Source organism: Capra hircus, chromosome 2 (assembly GCF_001704415.2).
Source record: "Capra hircus breed San Clemente chromosome 2, ASM170441v1, whole genome shotgun sequence".
Classification (NCBI taxonomy): Eukaryota; Metazoa; Chordata; class Mammalia; order Artiodactyla; family Bovidae; genus Capra; species Capra hircus.
Window position 1 is genome coordinate 134,574,392 of NC_030809.1, and position 20,758 is coordinate 134,595,149.

General features: G+C 50.2%; 1 protein-coding gene across 2 annotated transcripts in view; it reads right to left on the bottom strand.

Annotated features, from left to right (window-relative positions):
* ARHGEF4 (Rho guanine nucleotide exchange factor 4) overlaps positions 1 to 20,758 on the bottom strand; it is a 372,629-nt gene that overhangs the window by 5,639 nt on the left and 346,232 nt on the right. For both annotated transcript variants that reach the window (XM_018065955.1, XM_018065949.1), the window contains 5 exons: positions 14,432 to 14,571; positions 2,978 to 3,157; positions 1,808 to 1,987; positions 1,556 to 1,735; positions 8 to 240 (listed from right to left, as the gene is read on the bottom strand). In XM_018065955.1, coding sequence (XP_017921444.1) covers positions 8 to 240; positions 1,556 to 1,735; positions 1,808 to 1,987; positions 2,978 to 3,157; positions 14,432 to 14,571 — 913 coding nt within the window. The remainder of the gene's footprint in view (positions 1 to 7; positions 241 to 1,555; positions 1,736 to 1,807; positions 1,988 to 2,977; positions 3,158 to 14,431; positions 14,572 to 20,758) is intronic.

The following is a 20,758-nucleotide window of genomic DNA, read 5'->3' on the forward strand; positions in this document are numbered from 1 at the left end:
CTCCTACCTGTGCTGGGGGTGTGTGTACTTGAGCAGCTCTGCCAGTTGCAGAGGGTACTTGCAGATCTTCTGCACAGGCGTCAGCAGGAAGCCATCCAGGGAGATGTCAATCATCTTCTGCAGCAGCCGGCAGGCCTCGAAGAAGTACACGTACTTGCTGAGCTTGGCGAGGCGTGAGAGCTCCACGCAGGCATTGGGGTGGTTGTTGCAGTACTCTGAGTAGATCTGGAAGTCTGCTTGCTGCAGGCACAGCTCAGGGTGAGAAGACAGTCTCCTGCTCCCCCAGGCCATGGGCAGTGTTGGGTAAGGGGTGGGAGAGAGTGCAGGGGATTCAGGCTCTGTCTACCTGCTTCTTTGGGCACAAGCTATGCAGAATCATGCCCAAGGACATGAAAGACCCCAGAATACTCAGGTACAGAGTGCCTACTGCCAGTTGGCTTTCTCTCCTGGGCTCTCAGCATATATTCTGACAGTATGCCAGGTACTGGGGTGAAATCAATGATACTAATATGAAAGGCCAAAAAGGAGAGAGAGAGGGAGATTGAGATGAAATGGGTGCCAGGGCCAATGGCTGTGCCTCCCAGGCTGTCTTTCTTCTCAGCCCAGGGTTTTGTTTCTTCCTTACAAAGCTCTGGCTTCACATCTGAAGACAGCCACTGTCAACTTCTTTCCTCAACAACACGTGACACAGACATACCCATGTTGCACGTGTGTCCTACGGGAGACTCCCTGTGTCTGTTTTTGTGTGTATCTTTCATCTACCTGGAGTCAGAAGGAGACCAAGGCTGGCATTTAGCAGCCTAGGACTTTGTGAACTTAGGTGGGAAAGGAGGGTGGCAGCAGCTGGCTGCCTGACAGGCCGCAGTGATGGTCACACTGGGTAATGCTGATAGCATGCCTTGTTAGACCTGCCCTAGTTCCCACTTCCCCGTTACAACTCTGCTGTTGATAAATGGACCCAGATCCACAGTCGCTCAGGTGCCCAGACACACCACCTGCTCCTGAGGTCTCCCTCCTCAGCTCTCCACCTGCCACTAGCAAGAGGTGGCAGGGCCTGCCCACCCCTCACTGCTAGTAGCCAGAAAGGAACACAGGTTGTCCTTGATGGGCTGGGCAAGGCGTCTTCTGCTCAACCTCATGTGACTGCCACAGGAGAGGGTTAGAAATGAGTCCATCTAGCCCAGACCAGTCCAATGAACCTTGGCTAAATGTCAACCGGCATTTAGAGTGGAAATAAGAATTACTTCAACCCAAATTTCAGTGTGCTTACTGTGTAAGGAACCCCAGAATTTGCTAGGAATGTCCTTAGGGTGCCCAGCCCGCCTCTGCCCCAGGCAGTTCCTTTCAGGGCTGAAGCCTAGGCCCTCCTACTCCAAGGAGCATTCTCTTCCTTGGGCCCCAGGCTGACCCCCAGAAATCTAAAACAGGGTAGAAGGGAGAGGGCAGTTGGGGCCAGGGCTGGTGGAGTAGGGCGAGCCCCGGGCAGAGACGGGCAGAGCTGGGGCTACTGCCCGGGGAGGGCTTGGGGCCCGGGCCCCAGGGCCAGTGTGCTCACGTGCTCCAGGAAGCAGGCACCCAGCTCGCTCAGGTGCGGCCGCTCCCGGTTGAACTTCTGCTCCAGCGCCTTCACAAAGGCCTTCTGGCACCTGTATATGTCCTCGATGTTCCCGAAGATGGTGCGCAGCTGCTCCTCGCTGAACATGTCTGCCCGCTTGCGGCACTGCCTGAGGTACCCCTGGGGGTGCGGGTGGTCAGGCTCCCCTCTGGGCCCCACCCCGCCAGCCTGCCCACCTGCCAGCAGCCTCACCTCGCAGATGTCTCGCAGGTGCTTGATGTAGTCTCGCTCCGTGCTGAGGATCTCGTTGATGACATTGGTCCGCATCTGGTCCCTGCTGCCCTGTGCCTCGGTGCCCCCGCCATCCCCAGCCCCTCCATGCCCAGGCCCCAGCGCCTCATCGTCTGCAGGCTCGTCCTGGTTCACCCGCAGCTGCAGACAACACGGCCAGTCAGAGTCCCCCCAGGGTCAGCGCCCAGCATCCCACACGCTGACGTCACGGAACTGACCCTCGGAGGACTCACGGCGTCACAGGGGCAGGAAGCTCCCGCATCACCTGAGTAGTGCCCAGAGGGACGGGGAGGGCAGGTCCAAAGGCGGGTACCCAGTCCCCATTTTCTCCCTCACGTTCGGCTCTGCCAGCACGGAGGCTAGAACGGTGCAGATGCTCACTACAGGCGTTCTGCCAGCACCTGCTCACACTGGGCCTACTGGGGGCTGCGAAGCAAGTGGACAGGTGGTGTGGCCTTGCTGGCTCTGAGACTGTAACTAGGAAGGGCTCAGGGGGCAGAGGGGGCTGTTAACCCAGGAGGTCTGGGGCAAGAGAAGCAATGAACCTCAGGGCCTGGGGCCTCCCCTCCCCACTGCCCTCTGCCTGACCTTTTGGAGGCTGCACCAGGATTCCTTCCCTGGAGAGCAAAGGCTGCCTCAGGTCTGGGTTTGCTCCCTGTGATCTCCTGGGTTAAAGACTGAGCTTGTCCTTGCCTCAGTTCCCTAGGTGTAGTGACAGTTCCCAGAGTCCAGGACCGTTGTGAAAGTTAGAACTGAGGATCTGCGCACATGGTCTGCAGAGCTTCTGAAGATCCTGGGAGGCCCAGCTGCCTGTGGCAGTGGTATTCTAACATGCAGACCCTCTGCCCCCAAAGAGACCCATCACTTCTGACCCATTCTTCTCTGGCCTCTGAGGACTCCTGGAGAGAGGGCAGGGGTAAGGTGCAGTTGGTGGTGGCGCAGGAGGAAGGCTGTATCTCAATTCCCAGGCTGGGCTTCCTGGGAAGCTCACCCAGCCCTGAGCCTGCAGTCCCACCCATGGGTGAGACATCCACATCAGCACCTCAGACCCCAGAGCAGATTCAGGCTTGTGTTTCAGAGCCCGCTGCTGGCTCTTCTCAGGTCTAAGAAAAGCCAGGGCCAGTGCCATACCCGCACAAAGTTCGCTGGAAACCAGCCCTCGCCGTCAGCGACGCGGCCCCACCACCACTCTCTGTTGGTGGCGTCCATCACTTCGATGACATCTCCAGCTTTGAAGCCCAGTTCCTGGTCATCCATGGTGACATGGTCCCAGAGCGCTTCGGCACAGACCACACTGCCATCGCTGATGAGCTGTGGAGAGAGCCAGGGAGGGCATGTCAGGGGGTAGAGGTGCTCCTCTAGCCTCTGTCCCCCTACTCTGGAAAGAGGGAATCCTGGCTTGTTCACAGAGGAGTGGACTGATGGGGGCTCCCCTGAGCTCCTCAGGGGGACGGGGCTGTGCCCAGGGCATATGCCCAGACATGCACTATGTCTATACTGGCACTGAACTTATCACTGGAATCCTGGTGAGCCATCAAATCTGAGTGCAAGCATGCTGCTCCCCCCGCTGTACAGGGCACACATTCCTCCCGTCCCCACTGGGCCAGGATTCAACTACTGGCTCTCAGCTCCCGCTGTGTCTCTGCTGTGCTCTGTGATGCTGGGCCAGGGCACTGCCAGCTGCATCTCTGCTGTACCCCTTGGACTCCATCAGGGGCTCCTACTGTGGACTTTGAGGGGACCTCAGAGCTGGAGAGAGAGGGGCCTCGCTCCTTCCTAGTGACTTCTTGTGGACACGCAGTACCCGTAAAGCCACCTGACAAACAGCAATGCCTCTTTCCTCGGGTCTGGCAGTGCCCAGCCATTGCAGTAGCTGGATCTGGTCTGCAGTGGTTTTTGAACGCTTGCAGAACCAGTCTCCTGGCACCCCTGGCACCAGCTGAGCCGTACCTCTCCTCAGAGTTCTAGATCTCCAGCCCACAGGAGTCTCACTCTTTCTGATTCCACCATTTCCCTTTATTCCCCAGCTCTAAAGAAGAAGGTCCATCTTAAAACTGCCATCTCTAACAGAAACCTCAGGGCTGTTCTTGAGCACGTGGTGACTGAGTCAGCTACTTTATACCTGCTGAACAATTCTCAACATTAATTTCTCTCTGTGAAAATGACTGGTGTGGTTCCTCTTTCCCACATGATCAGAAATCACATCAGGAGGGATGCTCCTCTCCTATGCAGTCCATGTGCTCAGAGCTCTGTTTCACACTGGGCTTGAGGCAGGAGGTAGACCCCCCACCCCCACCCAGGGTGAGCAATTAAGAGTTTATTCCCTGTGGACAGGAACTCCAAAATATCAATAAGCAGGACAAAGAGAGAAGGCTGAGCCCTGCCGATATAAAGATAAGATACCACACATTTCTCATTCTTGACGTTAAGGAGACCTTCCTGACTAGAAAGCTCCTTGGAGCTTTCATAGGCCTCTGCAGTGGAATCCATCTTGACTGAGATGTGCAGGCACATGGGAGGGTCCCAAGGTATACCAAATACAGACTCAGAACCAGGCAAATCAAAATGACTGGCCAAAGGAAACTTGGACCAAATGCCCCCTAAAAGTGACCATGAGGGTGTGACTCTGAGTGTGCCCATGTGTCTACCCACACGTACTGTACTCTTCTTCCTCCTAGTACATGTTTCACCTATTTCATTACTCTCTTTGTGGGAAATCTTTTCTGCAAAGCTGAAGGGCCAGGGCCTTGTCACCAACCACTGACCTAGTGGTCAGGATGTGGGTCTCTTAACTGTGTGTCCCAGCTCAGTCTCTGGCAGGGAACTGAAGCCCTGCTTCAAGCCGCTGCAGGCCAAGGCCACCTGAGATCAGGCCGACTCCTGCTTTTATGTCATGTGGGCTCAGCATCTGCTCCGTGAGTGACAGGCGGCTCTGTGGGCTTTGGGCAGGAGGAGGAGCAGACTGGGGCTGCCCAGGAGGTGAGGTCCGTGCTCCTCTACTAGGGTCAAGTGTTGGCTCTCATTGTCACAGACCTGGGCCAGCTCTTTGGCTAAGCGGTCAAGGCCTTGGGGCATCACCAGACAGCCCCTCTGTGCTATTTCCTCTGCTGAGCTGCTACCCAGCGAGGGGCCTTCTTTGTTCCAAGGGCGGTGTGTATGGTAATCCTCCCACCAAAACAGGAACTAGCAAGACTAGCTGGTCTCTACCTCAGTTCCACTTGCTATCTCCACAGTGTCCCAAAGGGACAGGGTGGGAGGTGGGACGGGTGCTTAAGCACTGGCGCCCATTCCAGCTGGGCCTTGCCTCCAGGGTAGGGCCTGAGAAAGCATGTTCAGAGACTACCATGAAGTGCTTTATGTTTTGGTGGGTGGGGTTTAAGCCTGTTCCAAACCCCAGTGAAACCACTTTTCAGAATAATCTACAGCTTATATGTACACCCATTTTTATAGTCGCAGCTCTTCATGGGCTGCGCATTTCTGTGGTCCACCCAGGGACCCTGGGCTCAGAGCACTGGGCAAATCCTGGGGGTCACAGACCCCCTCAAGACACCACTGTACTCATCCAGCTAAGAAGACCTACTATGGGTTTGTCCTTTCCTGCAGGGAGAAGCCTCCTGGCTGCAGTGAGGCCAGGATGAGACAAGTGGACTTGGCGGGGCCAAACAAGAGGAACTGACCAGCTGCAGCCTGGGAGCAGGCATCAGCCTGGGTGGTTAGCACAAGCAGGCTGCCATCCAGGTCTTGGTGGGTCTGGCCCCACACCAGGATGAAGCAGAGTGGCTCAAAGGTGGTATGGGTGAGCCAGTGTGGACACAGCTGCAGGTGAACATCCCTGCACAGGGACAGTGACCAAAAGTAAGTGTGCCCATCAGGATGGAGGCTATTTGGGAAGATTTGTATGTTTTGAGTGATGAGTTACCGAGACTGGGGAGGATTCACCCCTGGAGCTGCTTAGGTAACCTGAAGTTAGGATCTGGCAGGGAACAAAGCTTCTTGTTTATTAAGCTTTGTAGATTTGATCCTGGAGAAGTGAGTGTTCTCAGACTTCCTGTTCCTGCAAGTCCCCCAGCGCAAATCTGCCAGTTCACTTTCATAGGCCGGCTAATGGGGTGCTACATTCTGATCGGAGAACAATCTGCTAGATGGCAGGTGGATGCTGTCCATCCTCAGGGCACACAAGCTGCACACACTGGTCCCCACACAGGGAGGGAGTACTGCAGACACACCAGGTAATTCCTACCGGAGGAACCAGGTCGGGCGTCTCCCCTTGTCTCCATATTCCCTCAGATGAGCCCTAAGCAAAAGCGCCTCTTGAATGGCCAGTGCTTCCTGCTCTTGCCAGTCTTTGCAGAGAGGTGCGGATCCTCCACAGGTGGCGTTCTGCTCAGCTGGAAGGGCTCCAGCTGTGGGGCAAAGAGGCACAGCTTCCTGGAGAGACCAGGACTCCTGACACCTTTATGGACAATCCCATACTCATCCTGATCCATGGGGGTCACTTTTGAGTCCCAGCAGCTTGCTGGGAACAGGGGAGCCATGAGCAACTTCCACAGTTTCCCTGTGCCTTGGCCCCCATCAGCTCAGAGTTCCAGGGAGCTGGATCACCAAGCTCCCCTGTATATCCACAAATGGGAGGTGCTTAGAGGAGTTACAGCTATGACATTAACCATTTGTGTGATGTCACCAATACAGAATGTAGCTCCAAGGGGTCAGAGATGCAGTCTACCTCCAGGGCAGCCCAGCGGCCACCAGAGCCAACAATGGTGTGCTTCTGGACAGGGGCCCTTCCTGGCACTCTGAAGTGCAGCTGCACGGAAGCCAGAACTCAACCTGGGCAGGCCCAGCGGCGAGAGTTCTGGGCTCAACCTTGGGCTGGTAATGAAGAGCACAAGCTGCCTCTGAGGTGTGAGGTTTTTATGTGGGGGCAGGTGGAGGACTGCACCAGTGAAGGGGGAGTCAACTTCAAGACTAGGATAAGCCAGGGACAGGGGGCAAGATACCTTTTTGTGCTTCTGAGATTTTGACAGGCCTGGGAAAGCCAGGCTCTGCCTCAAAGTGCCCCAGGATAGTCACCCATCACCCTCCCCACCCTGCCCCACCTCCTCTCTGTCTCACACATGTGGGTTGTTGGAGGATTCCACTCCGACAGTCTTGGGAACAGGGCTTGGCTCCCACGGCCCCCTGCGCAAGCATCCTGGGTGTGGGGCTGTTCAGAATGCTCACTTGCAAGAGGCAGGGTGGTGGGTGGCCGTGCCTTTGGTGGGGGGCATGCTGACTGAGAGCACTTAAGACCTAAAATGGTAAAAGCAACTGCAGATAACATGAACAGAGGAAACCACTCATCCTCAGACATCTCAACCCATACAGAAAAGCATGTCCAGATCTGCTCACACAGCAGTCACATGTGCAAGGTTCCCTGACAACCAGATAGCCGCGGCCACAGCTGCATCCGCATCCTCAGTTACACACACAGACGCGCCATTTTACACACACGCGCGCGCGACAGGCGTGGCACATGTGTTACCTCGTCCCTGAGTCACCCACCTGGCCGCACCCCAGGGGGACACACACATACGGGCCCTAGCACCCGGGACTTGCGGCGGAGGCCTCTCTTCAGCGGCCGGCAGTGCGGCGCCACCCCGGCCGCACCTCGGGCTGTTGGCGACTGCGGGCTGGGGGTGGCAGGAAAGATGCGCACCGGCGCCACTCACCCCGGCGGTCAGCGGAAGGCCAGCAGAAATATCAGCACGACGTTGATGAGCACAAGCAGTGCCAGCACGGCGAAGACCACCACGCGCTGGGCGCCGGGGGGCAGGTTGCAGCGCAGGAGGGCGCGCAGGACGCTCCCGGGCGGCGCGGGGCGGCGCCGGGACTGCGGGGCCCTGGCCATGGCGCCCGGCCTCTCGGCCCCGCGATCCCGCCGCGATAGGGCGGCTGTGGGGCTGCCGGGGCGCCCGGAGTGGGGCGGAGCCGCCGCACTCTCCAGGCCCCGGCTTCTCCCTAGCCGCGCGCGCCGAGGTCCCCCCAGTCCCAGCCCCGCTACCCGGCCACCGTGGGCGGGGCAGGGGGTGGGGCCGGGCGATCCGGCGTGCTCCCAGCTCCGCCCGGAGCGCCTCCTCGCTAGTGGTCCCAGTGGTCCCGGTTCCTAGCCGGCCGGGCGCACAGAGGACCAGGGTGCGCTCGGGGCGCCGGAGGCCAGGGATTCTGAGTCCTAACACCAAGGACTCTCCTTGACCCTGACTTCACAGGCTAGTGAGTGCGGCTCAGAAAAGTCAGAAGCTCGCCCAGGAATTTGAATTCTGGATAGACAGCGATCCATGCAGAGGTGCTCCAGGAAGGCCCTGACTCAGGACATCTGCTTACGACCTTGCCTATTAGCGCAGCATTTTGTTCCTATGAGAAAGCATCTGGCTTCTTCAGCTGCCGACCCTCCTCCCCAGTTTCATTGAGGTATAACTGACAAAGATTGTGTATATTTAAGGCGAATGACTGGATATTAGACATACACTATAAAATTATCCCCACAACCAAATTAACTACCATTTCCATCACTTCAAAGAGGTACCATTTTGTCTGTGTGGTGAGAACACTTAAGAGCTAATTACTTAGCAAATTTTAAGTGCAATATTGTTAATTATACTCATCATGCTGTACATTAGATCCCCAGAACTTACTCATCTTGTATAACTAAAACTTTGTACTCTGACCAACCTCTTCCCATTTCTTCCCCTGCCCCTCAGCCCTTAGCAACCATTCTACTCTGATTGTATGAGTTTGACTTTTAGATTACACATATAACTGAAATTATGCAGTATTTGTCTTTCCGTGTCACTTAGCATAGGGGTCATTCACATTGTTGCAAAGGGCAGGATTTCCTTCTTTTTTTAAGGCTGAATAATATATATATACCACATTTTTCTTCATCCATTCATCTGGATATTAAGTATAATACCTAATACTTAGGTATTAGACTTCCATGTCTTGACTATTGTGAATAATGCCGCAATGAACATGGGAGTGCAAATATCTCTTGAGAGATCCTGATTTCATTTCCTTTGGATATACATTCAGAAATGGGATTGTTGGATCATATAATAGTTCTATTTTAAATTTTTTGAGGAATCTCCATACTGTTTTCCAAAGTAGCTGTACCAATTTACATTCCCATCATCAGTGTGTAAGGGTTTTCGATTCTCCACCCGCACTAACACTATCTTTTGTCTTTTTAATAAGAGCCATTCTAATGTGTGAGGTGATACCTCATTATGGTTTTCGTTTGCCTTTCCAATGTTGAGTGACAGTATTTTCTTTCAAGAAATGTCTATTCAGGTCCCTTTGCCCATTTTTAAATTGGGTTGGTTTTGTTTGTTTTGCTGTTAAGTTGTGAGTCCTTTAAGAGATTTTACCTATTAACCTTTTATCAGATACATGGTTTACAAATATATTCTCCTACTCCATAGGCTGCCTTTTCAGTCTGTTGAGGGTTTCCTTTTACTGTGCAAAAGCTTTCTAGTTTGATGCAATCCAATCCCACCTACTTTTGCTTTTGCTGCCTGTGGTTTCCAAATGTGTCATACCCAAAAATCATCACCCAGACCAATGCCAAGATTTCCCTTTGTTTTCTTCTAGGAGGTTAATGGTCTCAGGTCTTACATTTAAGTCTTTAATCCATTTTGAGTTGACTTTTGAGGGAACAATTTTATTCAGCAGCTAAAAAAAAACAAAAAACCCTATGTCCAGTACCTAGGGACTTCTATTGCTTCCTGGTCAGAGCCTTCAGTCTTAACCTTGTAAGGCTCAGAGCTCACATGCAAGCCTCTTGTTCCATCCATGTGAGGAGCTCTGTCACAATCACTGTGCCCCTCCAATGGGTCAGAAGGCAGCAGCTGAGGGGGCCAAGGAAACTGAAGAGCATCTCAGATGTGGGCAGAGGTTTCCAGGCTCCATGCTCAGCTCTGTGGCTCCTGGAGTAGGAGGAACCCATGGTGGGATTATGTGCAGTGGCGGGGTTTCCCTTGTGGGTGACAGTATGTTCAGATTCCGTGTGTGTGCCCGCTCTATATGGATGTGAGAGATGAGGTAACCTGAAGACGTAAGCATCCTGCTGAATAGTGCAGGTGAAATACCTGTGGGTGTGGCAGAGGAGGGTTGGGATATGTCCAGATGGGCTGTCTGCTCCCTGCAGATCTGATGGTTTAGCCTGGCTCTACCTATCTGTCTAGTAGGGGAAAACAGTCTTCTGCTCCTGCCCAGTTCTTCAAAAAACTGGTTCAAGATTTTCTCTCTCAACCTCTTACAAGGATTGTAGGGGCCCCCTGACCCCCAAATCCCATACCTCTGGTGGGGTATGGCTCAGACCTCTGACCTGGTCATTTTACCCCTATGGTTCTAGAGCCATCAGACACCCAGGAAAGAGGGCACAGAGGGCTGTGTGTCTTCAGGCCACGGGTCAGGGCGGCGCTGAGTGCTGTGGGTCTACAAGACCTACCTGGCCTCAGGGGCCATGCTTTAGGACTTCAGTCATGGCCCAGTTCTGGGATGAGGTTTCTGTCCCCTCTACAGCTGAGCAGCCCAGCAGAGTTTCAGTGGGAGAAGAACCTCTGAACGTGGGCCAGGACAGAGAACTGAGCGGTGGCCTCTGTCCAACTTTGGGCACCCAGGCTTCAGACCCTGGTGTCTGGGTACGTGGCAGGAAAGACAATAGCAACAGGCTTTCTGTATTTCATGACCAAAAGCAATGCCAAAGAAAGCTTGAAAGCAAAGGCCTAGGCCGCCGAGGGGTTCAGGCTGGAAGGATCCAAGCTAGGGAGAGGAAGGTAGGTGGAGGAGGCAGCAGGGCCTAGCCCACCAGGCTGGTGGCATGGGTTGGTGTGCAGGTCTGTGAGCAGGCAGGACTGCTGTGGAGATGGGGGCAAGGCTTTGGGAGTTGAGGGAAGAATAAGGCTGCCCTGGGCTGCTGGCCATGGGCACTTGCAGGCCTGGAGCACTGACCAGCACTGGGCTCCTCCCTGGGGCTGAGGAGTGGGTGCAAGAACCATGGCAGGTCTGGGGACAGATATCCAGGATCACAGGCACTGGGGAAGATAGAAACTCCTGGAGAGAGGGGGGTCAGGCCCCCTCCATGGAGGGGTGGTCGCAAGTCGGCCTCGAGTCCTGTGGTGTTCTTTAAATGCTACACAAATAAGTGCTAGGAGCAACAGGAAGGCCACACTACCTTCTACCCTTGGTAACTCTGTGGCCCTGTGCGCCAGGCCAGTCCTGCTTCCTACCTGCTGTGCTGCTTGTGTGTGTGAGGCGGTCACTCAGTTGTGCCTGACTCTTTTCAACGTCATGGACAGAGCCCACCAGGCTCCTCTGTCCATGGGATTTTCCAGGCACGAATACTGGAGTGGGTTGCGAGTTCCTTTTCCAGGGGATCTTCCCAATCCAGGGATCAAACCTGGGTCTCCCACATGGCAGGCAGATTCTTTACTGTCTGAGTCATCTCAGGGAAGGTGTGCTTGCTTACTTATTGGCAAAACTCCTTAAAAAACATTTTAAGCCCCAGGTTGGAGTACAAGCTTTATGTCTGTCTACCCTCTAGTCTGGGTGTCATCTTCTCTTGGCGGGATGATCCACGAGCTGCCACCAGGCTACCTTGCCCTCCTGGAGCAGGGCCATCAGAGCAGCTCGATACGCAAGTGCTTAGAGGGGAGCCAGACACACGAAGGCCCTTAGTTCCATGCAGGAAGTGGGCAGAGCTGGGGGCAAGCCCCACTCCCCATGTGTGCCGTCCTGCAGTGCAGCTTGGCCTGGCCCAGAAGGAAGACACTGTTGTCTGCAGGTTAGTGAGTGGCCACCAGGAGATCCCAGGCCTCCTGGCTGAGAGCTGTGCCTACCATCCTCTGGTTGTATCTCACAACTTGGTGTGGGGGTTAAAATGAAAAGGAAACCATGTCTTCCAAAGACATTGCCTACTTTCAGCCTTCAACTCTTCAGAAAAAAAAAAAACAAAAACCCCTTGGGGTAAGAATGTTCTCAAGCTTGACCTCAGGGATGTTGCTGGCTCAGCAAGGCATGGCTGAAGCCATAGAGGCAGGGAGAGAATGGAAGGAGGGTAGAAATTGGGCAGACGAGCAGGCCCAGGCCTGGGCCTGGTCACAAGCATCTGGAGGGGACGATGATGAGAGGGGACACTGCTGGGCCCTGACACTAACTCACCCTATAGAAACTGGACCATCATGAGCTGTTAGGCACAAGTTAGGTGTGGGAAATACAGGGAAAAGACACCGCTGTGCCCCCTTCTCCTTCCATGAGGGCACATGCAGTAAAATCCAGAGGCGTGTACAGATGGGCACTGTCTGCCCCCGCCCCCGCCATCAGCTCCCTGAAGGCAGGGCGGCCTCCGGTGCACAGCTCTGTCCCAAGGCTGGGACACTGCCTGACACACACACTCGGTAAATGCGTGTCTCAGGCATACAACATGAGGCGTACACTCCACATCCAGACCCTCATGTGGCCACACACACACGCTCCTCACACACTCAGAACACAAAAGGGCTTCACTGTGCCCCTGTGATGTGCCTGCTCTTCAGCCCAGGTGGTCTCCATTTCCTCCTGCTTAGGAAACAGTGATCACTCCTTCTTAGGTCACCAGGAATAAGAAAGTGTCCCAATTTAGAGCATGACACTCATATGTTCTTAGAAAATCCAAGTGATGTTATTTAGTACTTGCTTTTCTCTGACACCTGTGGCTTCTGTTATTTCCAAGCCTGAAACCCACGCTGAGCCCCAGCAAGCCTTCTGGCCACACACGTGAGCGCCATGAGCATGAGAGGGGCCGGGGACGCAGAGGAGGACGCGCTGCCCTCACAAGGCTGGGTGAAACAGCCTGTCACCGGAGACTCAACTCTTAGTCTCTTTGGAGTTCTGGATAAGGTGAATCTGGTGAATGCTGCCAACAAATCATAACAAATACTGTCTTTCCTGAGTATCCAGTACACCTGGGCACAGTGACTCTGACATGCCAGTGGGCACAGGTACAACATCTACCCCACATGGAGGAAACAGAGGCTGAGACGGAATAACCTGCAGCAGCTCCTCCACCACCCAGTGTCAGGAAGGCGGTCAGACCCATGCCCTGCTCTGCGCTGTGCCGCCGGCCTCAGGACTTTGTACGTCGGGGTCTGGGAGTGCTGGTGGCTCTCATGGGGAGAGCGGCCCAGTCTCTGCCCTGAGTCAGCTCACTGCATCACTGGAGGGGCTCTGCAGCCAGCCCTGGCCTTCCTCTGCGGTGTGCTTTGTCTTCCCCCTCCATCCCGGGGGCTCTCACAGGGTGTGGGGAAGACCAGAACCTTGGAAGCACTGAGGGTTCTAAACGTAAGTACAACATCAGCACCCTGTCCACTCAGTAACCTCAAACACCAGGCAGGACCTTTGAACCAAACAAGAAACAAATTCTCTAAGCAGTCAAAATAGGTCCTATACAATTCATAGTCCCAATTGCGTCATTTCCATCAAAATGTGGCCCCCTCCTGCCCCACATCAGAGATTATTTGTTCTTCTAGAGCACTCCTGGCTCTTAGCTTTCCTCATCCAAGGCATCTGAGAGTGGACAATTCGTCAAGGGTTGAAAAGGCACGTCCCCAACCAGCAGCACGATGTGACTGGCCAGATTCCACCACCAGGTAGGAGACGGCTATAAAAAGCAGACACGAGAGCTGTAACAAGGCTGCACTGATGGCCAATCAGATAACCCCACACCTTCTCAGAGTCCTGGAAAGCTTTACGTTACTGTTCCTTCCTCATTATCATCCTTATCATTGGACACCAAGAACCTACTGCATGCCATGTTACTTCCGTTTGTTACTTCAGTCTGTCCTCCTGCAACCACATGGTCACCCTATTTTACAGTTTAGTAAACCAGTGCTCACAGGGCTACCTGCTCAGAGCTGTGTGTCTGGTCACTGCAGGGAGGAGTTCTGATCCAGGGGTGGGAGGCTCTCCCCTACTGTACACGGCCTCCCATCAGGGTTGGGCCCTAAGACTGGGAAGGGCAACTGAGTCATCAAGGAAAAGCAAAATATTTTCTGTGAATTATGCTTAAAACAACATCATTTTAGAGCCCGTTATACTCAAAACAGCTTATTAGAAGCACTTAAAGAAAGGCTTCAAAAACTGGGAAAATCAACTTATTTGGATGCTGAATCCTTATGAATAATGGATTTTGAAGAAATCATTACTTCATGTCTATTTAAAATCATTTAAGAGGCTAACCCCTGTCCCCCTTCCTCCCAAACAGATCTTCCATTGAGGATGATATTACAGGGGTTATATCACAGGTGCTGGGTACAACACCTACTATTCTGGATCCCCTGGAGGCCCCATGAAGGCAGAGAGGAGGGACCTCGGATTTGACAGCTCTGCTCGTGGACACCACATTCCAAAGTGGGAGCCATAGACTGAAATTGTGCCCAGTGCACACTGTGCCACTGTCATCTGCTTGGAACGCAGTCTGTGGCTGTCCGGGCCTGCATGGACGTGCTGAAGTTGCTCTCCTGGCCGGGCCATGCGTCCCAGCCCTGTGCACCCACGCAGCCCCGACTGTACCTCATTGATGGCCAACTGCTCGCCGCCCCCTCCAGTGTGGCTGTAGTGGTGGCTGGAGCTGTGCACATCCTCATACAGGTCCTCCTCACTGCCCGCCTCATCTCCACGGAGGGCCGTGTCCAGAGCTCCATCAGGGAGGGCTGGAAGGAGAGAGAGAAGCTGCCAAAGAGGACTGACGGAGGGGACACACGGAGAAGGAGACAAGTCTTTCAGGGATAAACAGTCCTTCTTTGAGAGGAGAGAGGGGCTCAGGGAACCAGATTCTCAAACCATTCTTGCTGCAAAAACATAATCTGGTTGAAAGAGTGCACTGGTTGACTTCATACCATCACTATACATCACCTACCATTCAGTCCCCACCAGTTCCATAAACAAGGACACACAATTAAGTCCAGTGGCACCCAAGACCCCTCCAGTTGAATCAGATTCAAAATCACATACCAATGTATCAGATATAGATGGTATACCTTACCATACTTTATACATGGTATAAAGCCCTTAAAAATGTTACTATTAAATATATGTATCTCCAAAGAAATATACAGTATATAGATGCAAATATTGTTTGAAAATTAATTAAATACATTTTTATTATCCTGATATTTATCATCCTGTTTAAGACAATACAGACTCTTAGAATTCAAACTCCTGTATAAAGTAAAAGTAAATGTCGCTCAGTCGTGTCCGACTCTTTGTGACCCCATGGATTGTAGCCTACCAGGTTCCTCCGTCCATGGGATTTTCCAGGCAAGAATACTGGAGTGGGTCGCCATTTCCTTCTCCAGGAGATCTTCCCAACCCAGGGACTGAACCCAGGCCTCCCGCATTGTAGGCAGACGCTTTACCATCTGAGCCACCGGGTGAATCTCAAACTCCTGTATATCCCACTTCAATCCCACTCCCCACTCTCTCCTTTAGAGTTATCCAGTATTTCAAGCTTTCTATAAATTATACCCAGGCTGCCTTTGTTTTAGCATGTATTTCTGTTGACTTTTGCATGGTTTGACCTCATATTAAAGGAACCATCCAGTAGCTTTTCTTCTCTGATTGGCTTTTTTCCCCAGCAGCTCATGTAGCTGTGATTGATTCAGCCTCCCTGATGCACAGTCTTGCATTTTGTGAGTATCTTCAGTTTTGCAGGCAGGCTGCACTGCTGCAGAACAGCCAGTGTTTCCCAGTCTGTCGCTGGTACAAAGGATGGTGATGCAGACCCACATGCCTCCAGGGCACACATCCCAGACTTTCTCCCAGTGTTTCCCAACTCTTTTTCAAGGGACTGTCTCCATCCAAAAAGCCTCTTACACACTGTTTTCCTATTCACCCCAATCAAAACTTAATACCGCAAATATACTGTATATTTTAAAGTTCTGTGGCTCTTTGGAGGATCACAAACTATTGTAATAGCTAAGATTTTCACCCCCCTTGGATGAAATCATTACCTGTGGTGTGAAGTCATGCTCCTGGGTATAGACAGCCAGGGGTGACATCCCTAGGTCCTGGGCATACCACACTCTTCCCTAAACTATCCTACCAATTTAGACTTCAGACAGTGTGTATGAATGTTCTCACCACTCTACATCCTCCCAACTCTTGGGGTGGGCATTGTCAGACATTTTCATTTTTGACAGGCTGATAGGTATGAGATGAGATCTTAATTTTTATTTAAAATTTTAATTAAAAATTTTTAATTTAAAATTCTTAAAATTTAGTAATTTTAAGATCTTAAATTTTAATTTAAAATTCTCTGCTTACTCATGAGTTGAACATCTATGTTCATGGATTATTTGTATTTCCTTTAATGTGAAGTGTCTGTCTGTTGAGTTGTTTTATCTTTAATATAATCATTAATGTAAAAAATATATTTCTATGTGAGTCTAGTTTTATATATATATACTTTCCTCCCTCTATTCTGGATTCTAAATCTTTGTCACTCATCTGGGCTACAAGTATCATTTCCCTGTTTGTAATGTCTTATCTCTTTAAGGTATTTTTCATGAACAGAAGTTCTTAATTTAATTTATTTACTTATTTTTTAGCCATGCCATATGGCTTGTGGGATCTTAGTTCCCCAATCAGGGATCCAACCTAGGCCCTCTGCAGTGAAAGTTCAGAGTCCTCACCACTGGACTTCCAGGGAATTCCCAAGGAGTTCTCAATTTTAATATAGACCAATTTACCAACATTATCATGTATAGTTTATATTTTTCAGAATTTTTTTATCCCTAGTGTATGGAAACACAATTGCTTATCTGTCTCCGGCGGCTCTGGGTCTTCGTTGCCGTATGAGGGCTTCTCTGCAGCTGCGGTGTGCATGCTCCTCACTGCGGTGGCCCCTCTTGTTGCAGAGCACAGGCTCTAGGGCACACAAGCTTCAGTAGCTACATGACATGGGCTCAGCACTTATGGCGCTCAGGCTCCAGGGCCCAGGGCCCATGGGCTTAGTTGCCCCACGGCATGTGGAATCTTCCTGGACCAGGGGTCGAACTTGTGTCACCTGCATTGGTAGGTGGGCTCTTATCTACTGGACCATCAGGGAAATCCTGGTTTATTTTTTTTGTGTGTAGGAACTTCTTTTCTACCTCAAGGTTATAAAGATATTCTCCTTTCATGTTTTATATTTTTCTTTAGACATTTAGGCTTCCCAGGTGGCTCAGATGGTAAAGTGTCTGCCTACAATGCGGGAGACCTGGGTTCGATCCCTGGGTCGGGAAGATCCCCTGGAGAAGGAAATGGCAACCTACTCCAGGACTCTTGCCTGGAAAATTCCATGGACGGAGGAGCCTGGTAGGCTCCAGTCCATGGAGTCGCAAAGAGCCAGACACGACTGAGTGACTTCACTTTCACTTAGACATTTAAGTTTTTAACACACTTGGAAATGATTTTTGTGTTATCGTGTGTGGCTGGAATCTGTAATACTGTGATTTATAATAAGAAATAGATGCTTGATGTTCAACCTGTTCCTGGCACAGAGCTCCTGCAACCCTGGGAATGTCCTATATGTGACAAAGGTGTCTTATGTTATGTTAATGATAGGGTCCTGAACTGACCTGAGCAAACCCATGTCTGTGCCTAAAGACCAAATGGTCTGAGCCCATCTTGGGAGCAGCAGCCTTTTACTGACATACACAGTCAGGAATCCCAAGGAACTCTCATAACTTGTATTTCATTTGCATTTGAAAACTGTTTTAGTATGGAAACTTTCAAATGTGTACAAAGCGAGACATGATAGTATAAGGAACCTTGTACACCCATCACCCAGTTTTGATAATTCTCAACATGTAGGCAGTTTCGTTTCATCATCTGCATAGCTTCCTCACTTGATCCAAGACAAGACATAGTTTCATCTGTAAACACTATAATATATATTTCTAAATAAGATGAGGACTATTTTTTTTAAACTACAATATATATCTTAAACAGACTATAGTCCATCCAAGGTTGTCTGTCATACCTTCTCTACAACATGAAAAAATCTTTGTATTTTGAAATAAATGTAAAGTATAGGGTGTTGAGACTCTAGTGCAGAGTGATCCTGTCTCCTCTTCACCCAGTTTCCCCCAATGATTATATTTCATATGACTCCAGGAAACTGCCCTTGGTATATGGCCTGTAAATTGTTCTATGTCATTTGATAGCTGTGTAGATTTGTGTAACAACCACAGCAACCATTATATAAGCTTGGGAGGTTGACTTTTTCCACTCAGGCAAATGTCCTTGGGATTCATCCAAGTGGTTGCTTCTATTTTTACTTCATTCCTTTTTATTGCTTACTAGTACTCCATGCAATAGATGTAAAATTTGTTTAAACATTCACCCATTGAAAGACATCTAGGTAGTTTTCAATTTTCAGGTTCAGTTCAGTTCAGTTGCTCAGGACTCTTTGCGATCCCATGGACTGCAGCACTCCAGGCCTCCCTGTCCATCACCAATTCCTGAAGTTTACTCAAACTCATGTCCATTGAGTCGGTGATGCCATCCAACCATCTCATCCTCTGTCATCCCCTTCTCCTCCTGCCTTCAATCTTTCCCAGCATCAGAGTTTTTTCAAATGAGTCAGTTCTTCGCATCAGGTGGCCAAAGTATTGGAGCTGCATCTTCAGCATCATTTCCTCCAGTGAACACCCAGGACTGATCTCTTTTAGGATGGACTGGTTGGATGTCCTTGCAGTCCAAGGGACTCTCAAGAGGCTTCTCCAACACCACAGTTCAAAAGCATCAATTCTTCGGCACTCAGCTTTCTGTATAGTCCAACTTTCACATCCATACATTTCAATTTTAGGCTCTTACAAATAAAGCTACTGGGAACTCTCATGTAAAGGTTTTGGGGTGGACATAAGTTTTCCTTTTTCTGAGATAAATGTGATTACCCAGGAGTACAATTGCTGAGTCATACTAATGTAGGAAATAGATGAGCTCCAGGTTAGATGTTACAACTGGTCTCCTGTTCACATTTCATGAGGGATAAAAGTGGGCTTCAAGCTGGATACTAACTAACTGTCAGCATTTCTTGAGATAAGAGATAGGTGAGCTCCAATTAAGGCATTGACAATCAGCTTCCTATTTGCCCTCCGAAATGGAAGTAACAACAGAAACAGGGTAAATAGCCAGTGCTGGTCTCTTGTAAACACTTTAGTGTAACAGTCATGGCAAGGACAAAGAGGGGAGAAACCCTATTTGAGTAAAGGATTAAGGGATCTCCACACCCCTTTCTCTTGGGACAAGGGAGAGACTACACGTGCACAGAAAGGCTCCTAGTAGGTCAAAAGTGAAAGTCGCTCAGTTGTGTCTGACTCTTTGCAACTCCATGGACTGTTCTCCAGGCCAGAATACTGGAGTGGGTAGCCTTTCTCTTCTCCAGGGGATCTTCCCAACCCAGGGATTGAACCCAGGTCTCCCGCATTGCAGGTGGATTCTTTACCAACTGAGCTATCAGATTATGTGGGTCAAAAGTTAAGAGATAATGCCAGGCCATAATGAATTGTGTTCCTCCCAGAAGCCTTCATTTCAAGATCTATCTTGTCTGAGGGGTGTATGCATACCCCAGGGCAGGGTCCTAGGGTAGGTCAGGTGTGGAAAAAGAATCCAGATAATTGGCCTGAAGGAAGACAACAACTTGGAAGAACTGCCCCATATAAATAACTTAACCACCTCTCTACTGCTCTCCTCATAAGTGGAGATGTCCACACCCTTCCTCTCTGGGTGTGCATCCCTACATTGCTTCTGTCTTAACTAAAAAGCTCTCCCACTTGTGCTATGTCTCTAATAATAAACTTTGTACCTGCATTTACAGCTTCTGCCTCCGCGATAAATGCATTTTTCACTGGGGGCAAAGATCCAGGGGAAAATAGCTTCTACCTTCTAACCTTGTTGGTCTGATGGCTAGGATTCCTGGTTCTCATCCAGGCTACCCAGGTTCAACTCCTGGGCAGGGAATTAAGATCTTGTTGCACACCACCACTTGCTGCTACATTGCTGAGATCAATAGAACAGTTGATTTTTTTTTTTAAAGAAATTGTTGAACTATTTTCCAGAGTGATTGTATCATTTTACATTCCCACTACAATGGATGAAAGATCCAATTTCTCAGCATCCTTACCAGCATTTGGTATTTTATACTGTAGACATTCAGATAGGTGTATAATAATATTGCTTGTTGGTGTTCCGTCGCTAAGTTGTGTCATACTCTGCGACCACATGGACTGTAGCAATCCAGGCTCCTCTGTCCTCCACTATCTCCTGGAGTTTGCTCACATTCATATCCATTGAGTTGGTGGTGCTATCTATCCATCTAAGAATATTGCCTCTTGATCTTTATTTGCATTTCCCAAAAGGAAGGTGGTGCTGAACATCTTTTCATGTGCCTATTTGCCATTCACACATCTTTTCCAATGAAGGACTTCTTCATGTCTCTGCACATTTTCTATTTTATTGTTTGTTATTTTATGTTGAGATTTGAAAGTTCTGTATATATTCTAGGTATGAGTCCTTTTCAGACATATAGTTTGCAAGTATATTCTCTCACTCAGTCTGTTGCTTATCTTTTCACCCTCTTAACAAAGATTTTTACAGAGCAAAAGTTTTAAATTTTGACCAAGTTCAATTTATCAATTTTTCCTTTTATGAGTGATGCTCTTGGAATCACATCTAAGAACTTCACCAAATCTTAGTTCCAAAAGATTTTCACTTATGTTTTCTTCTAAAACCTTTATAATTTTACCTTTCACACTTGAACCTATGATTCATTTTATTTTTTTTTGTATAAAATGTGAGATTTAGGTGAAATTTCATTTTTATTGCCTATGGATGTCCAATTGTTCCAGCACTATT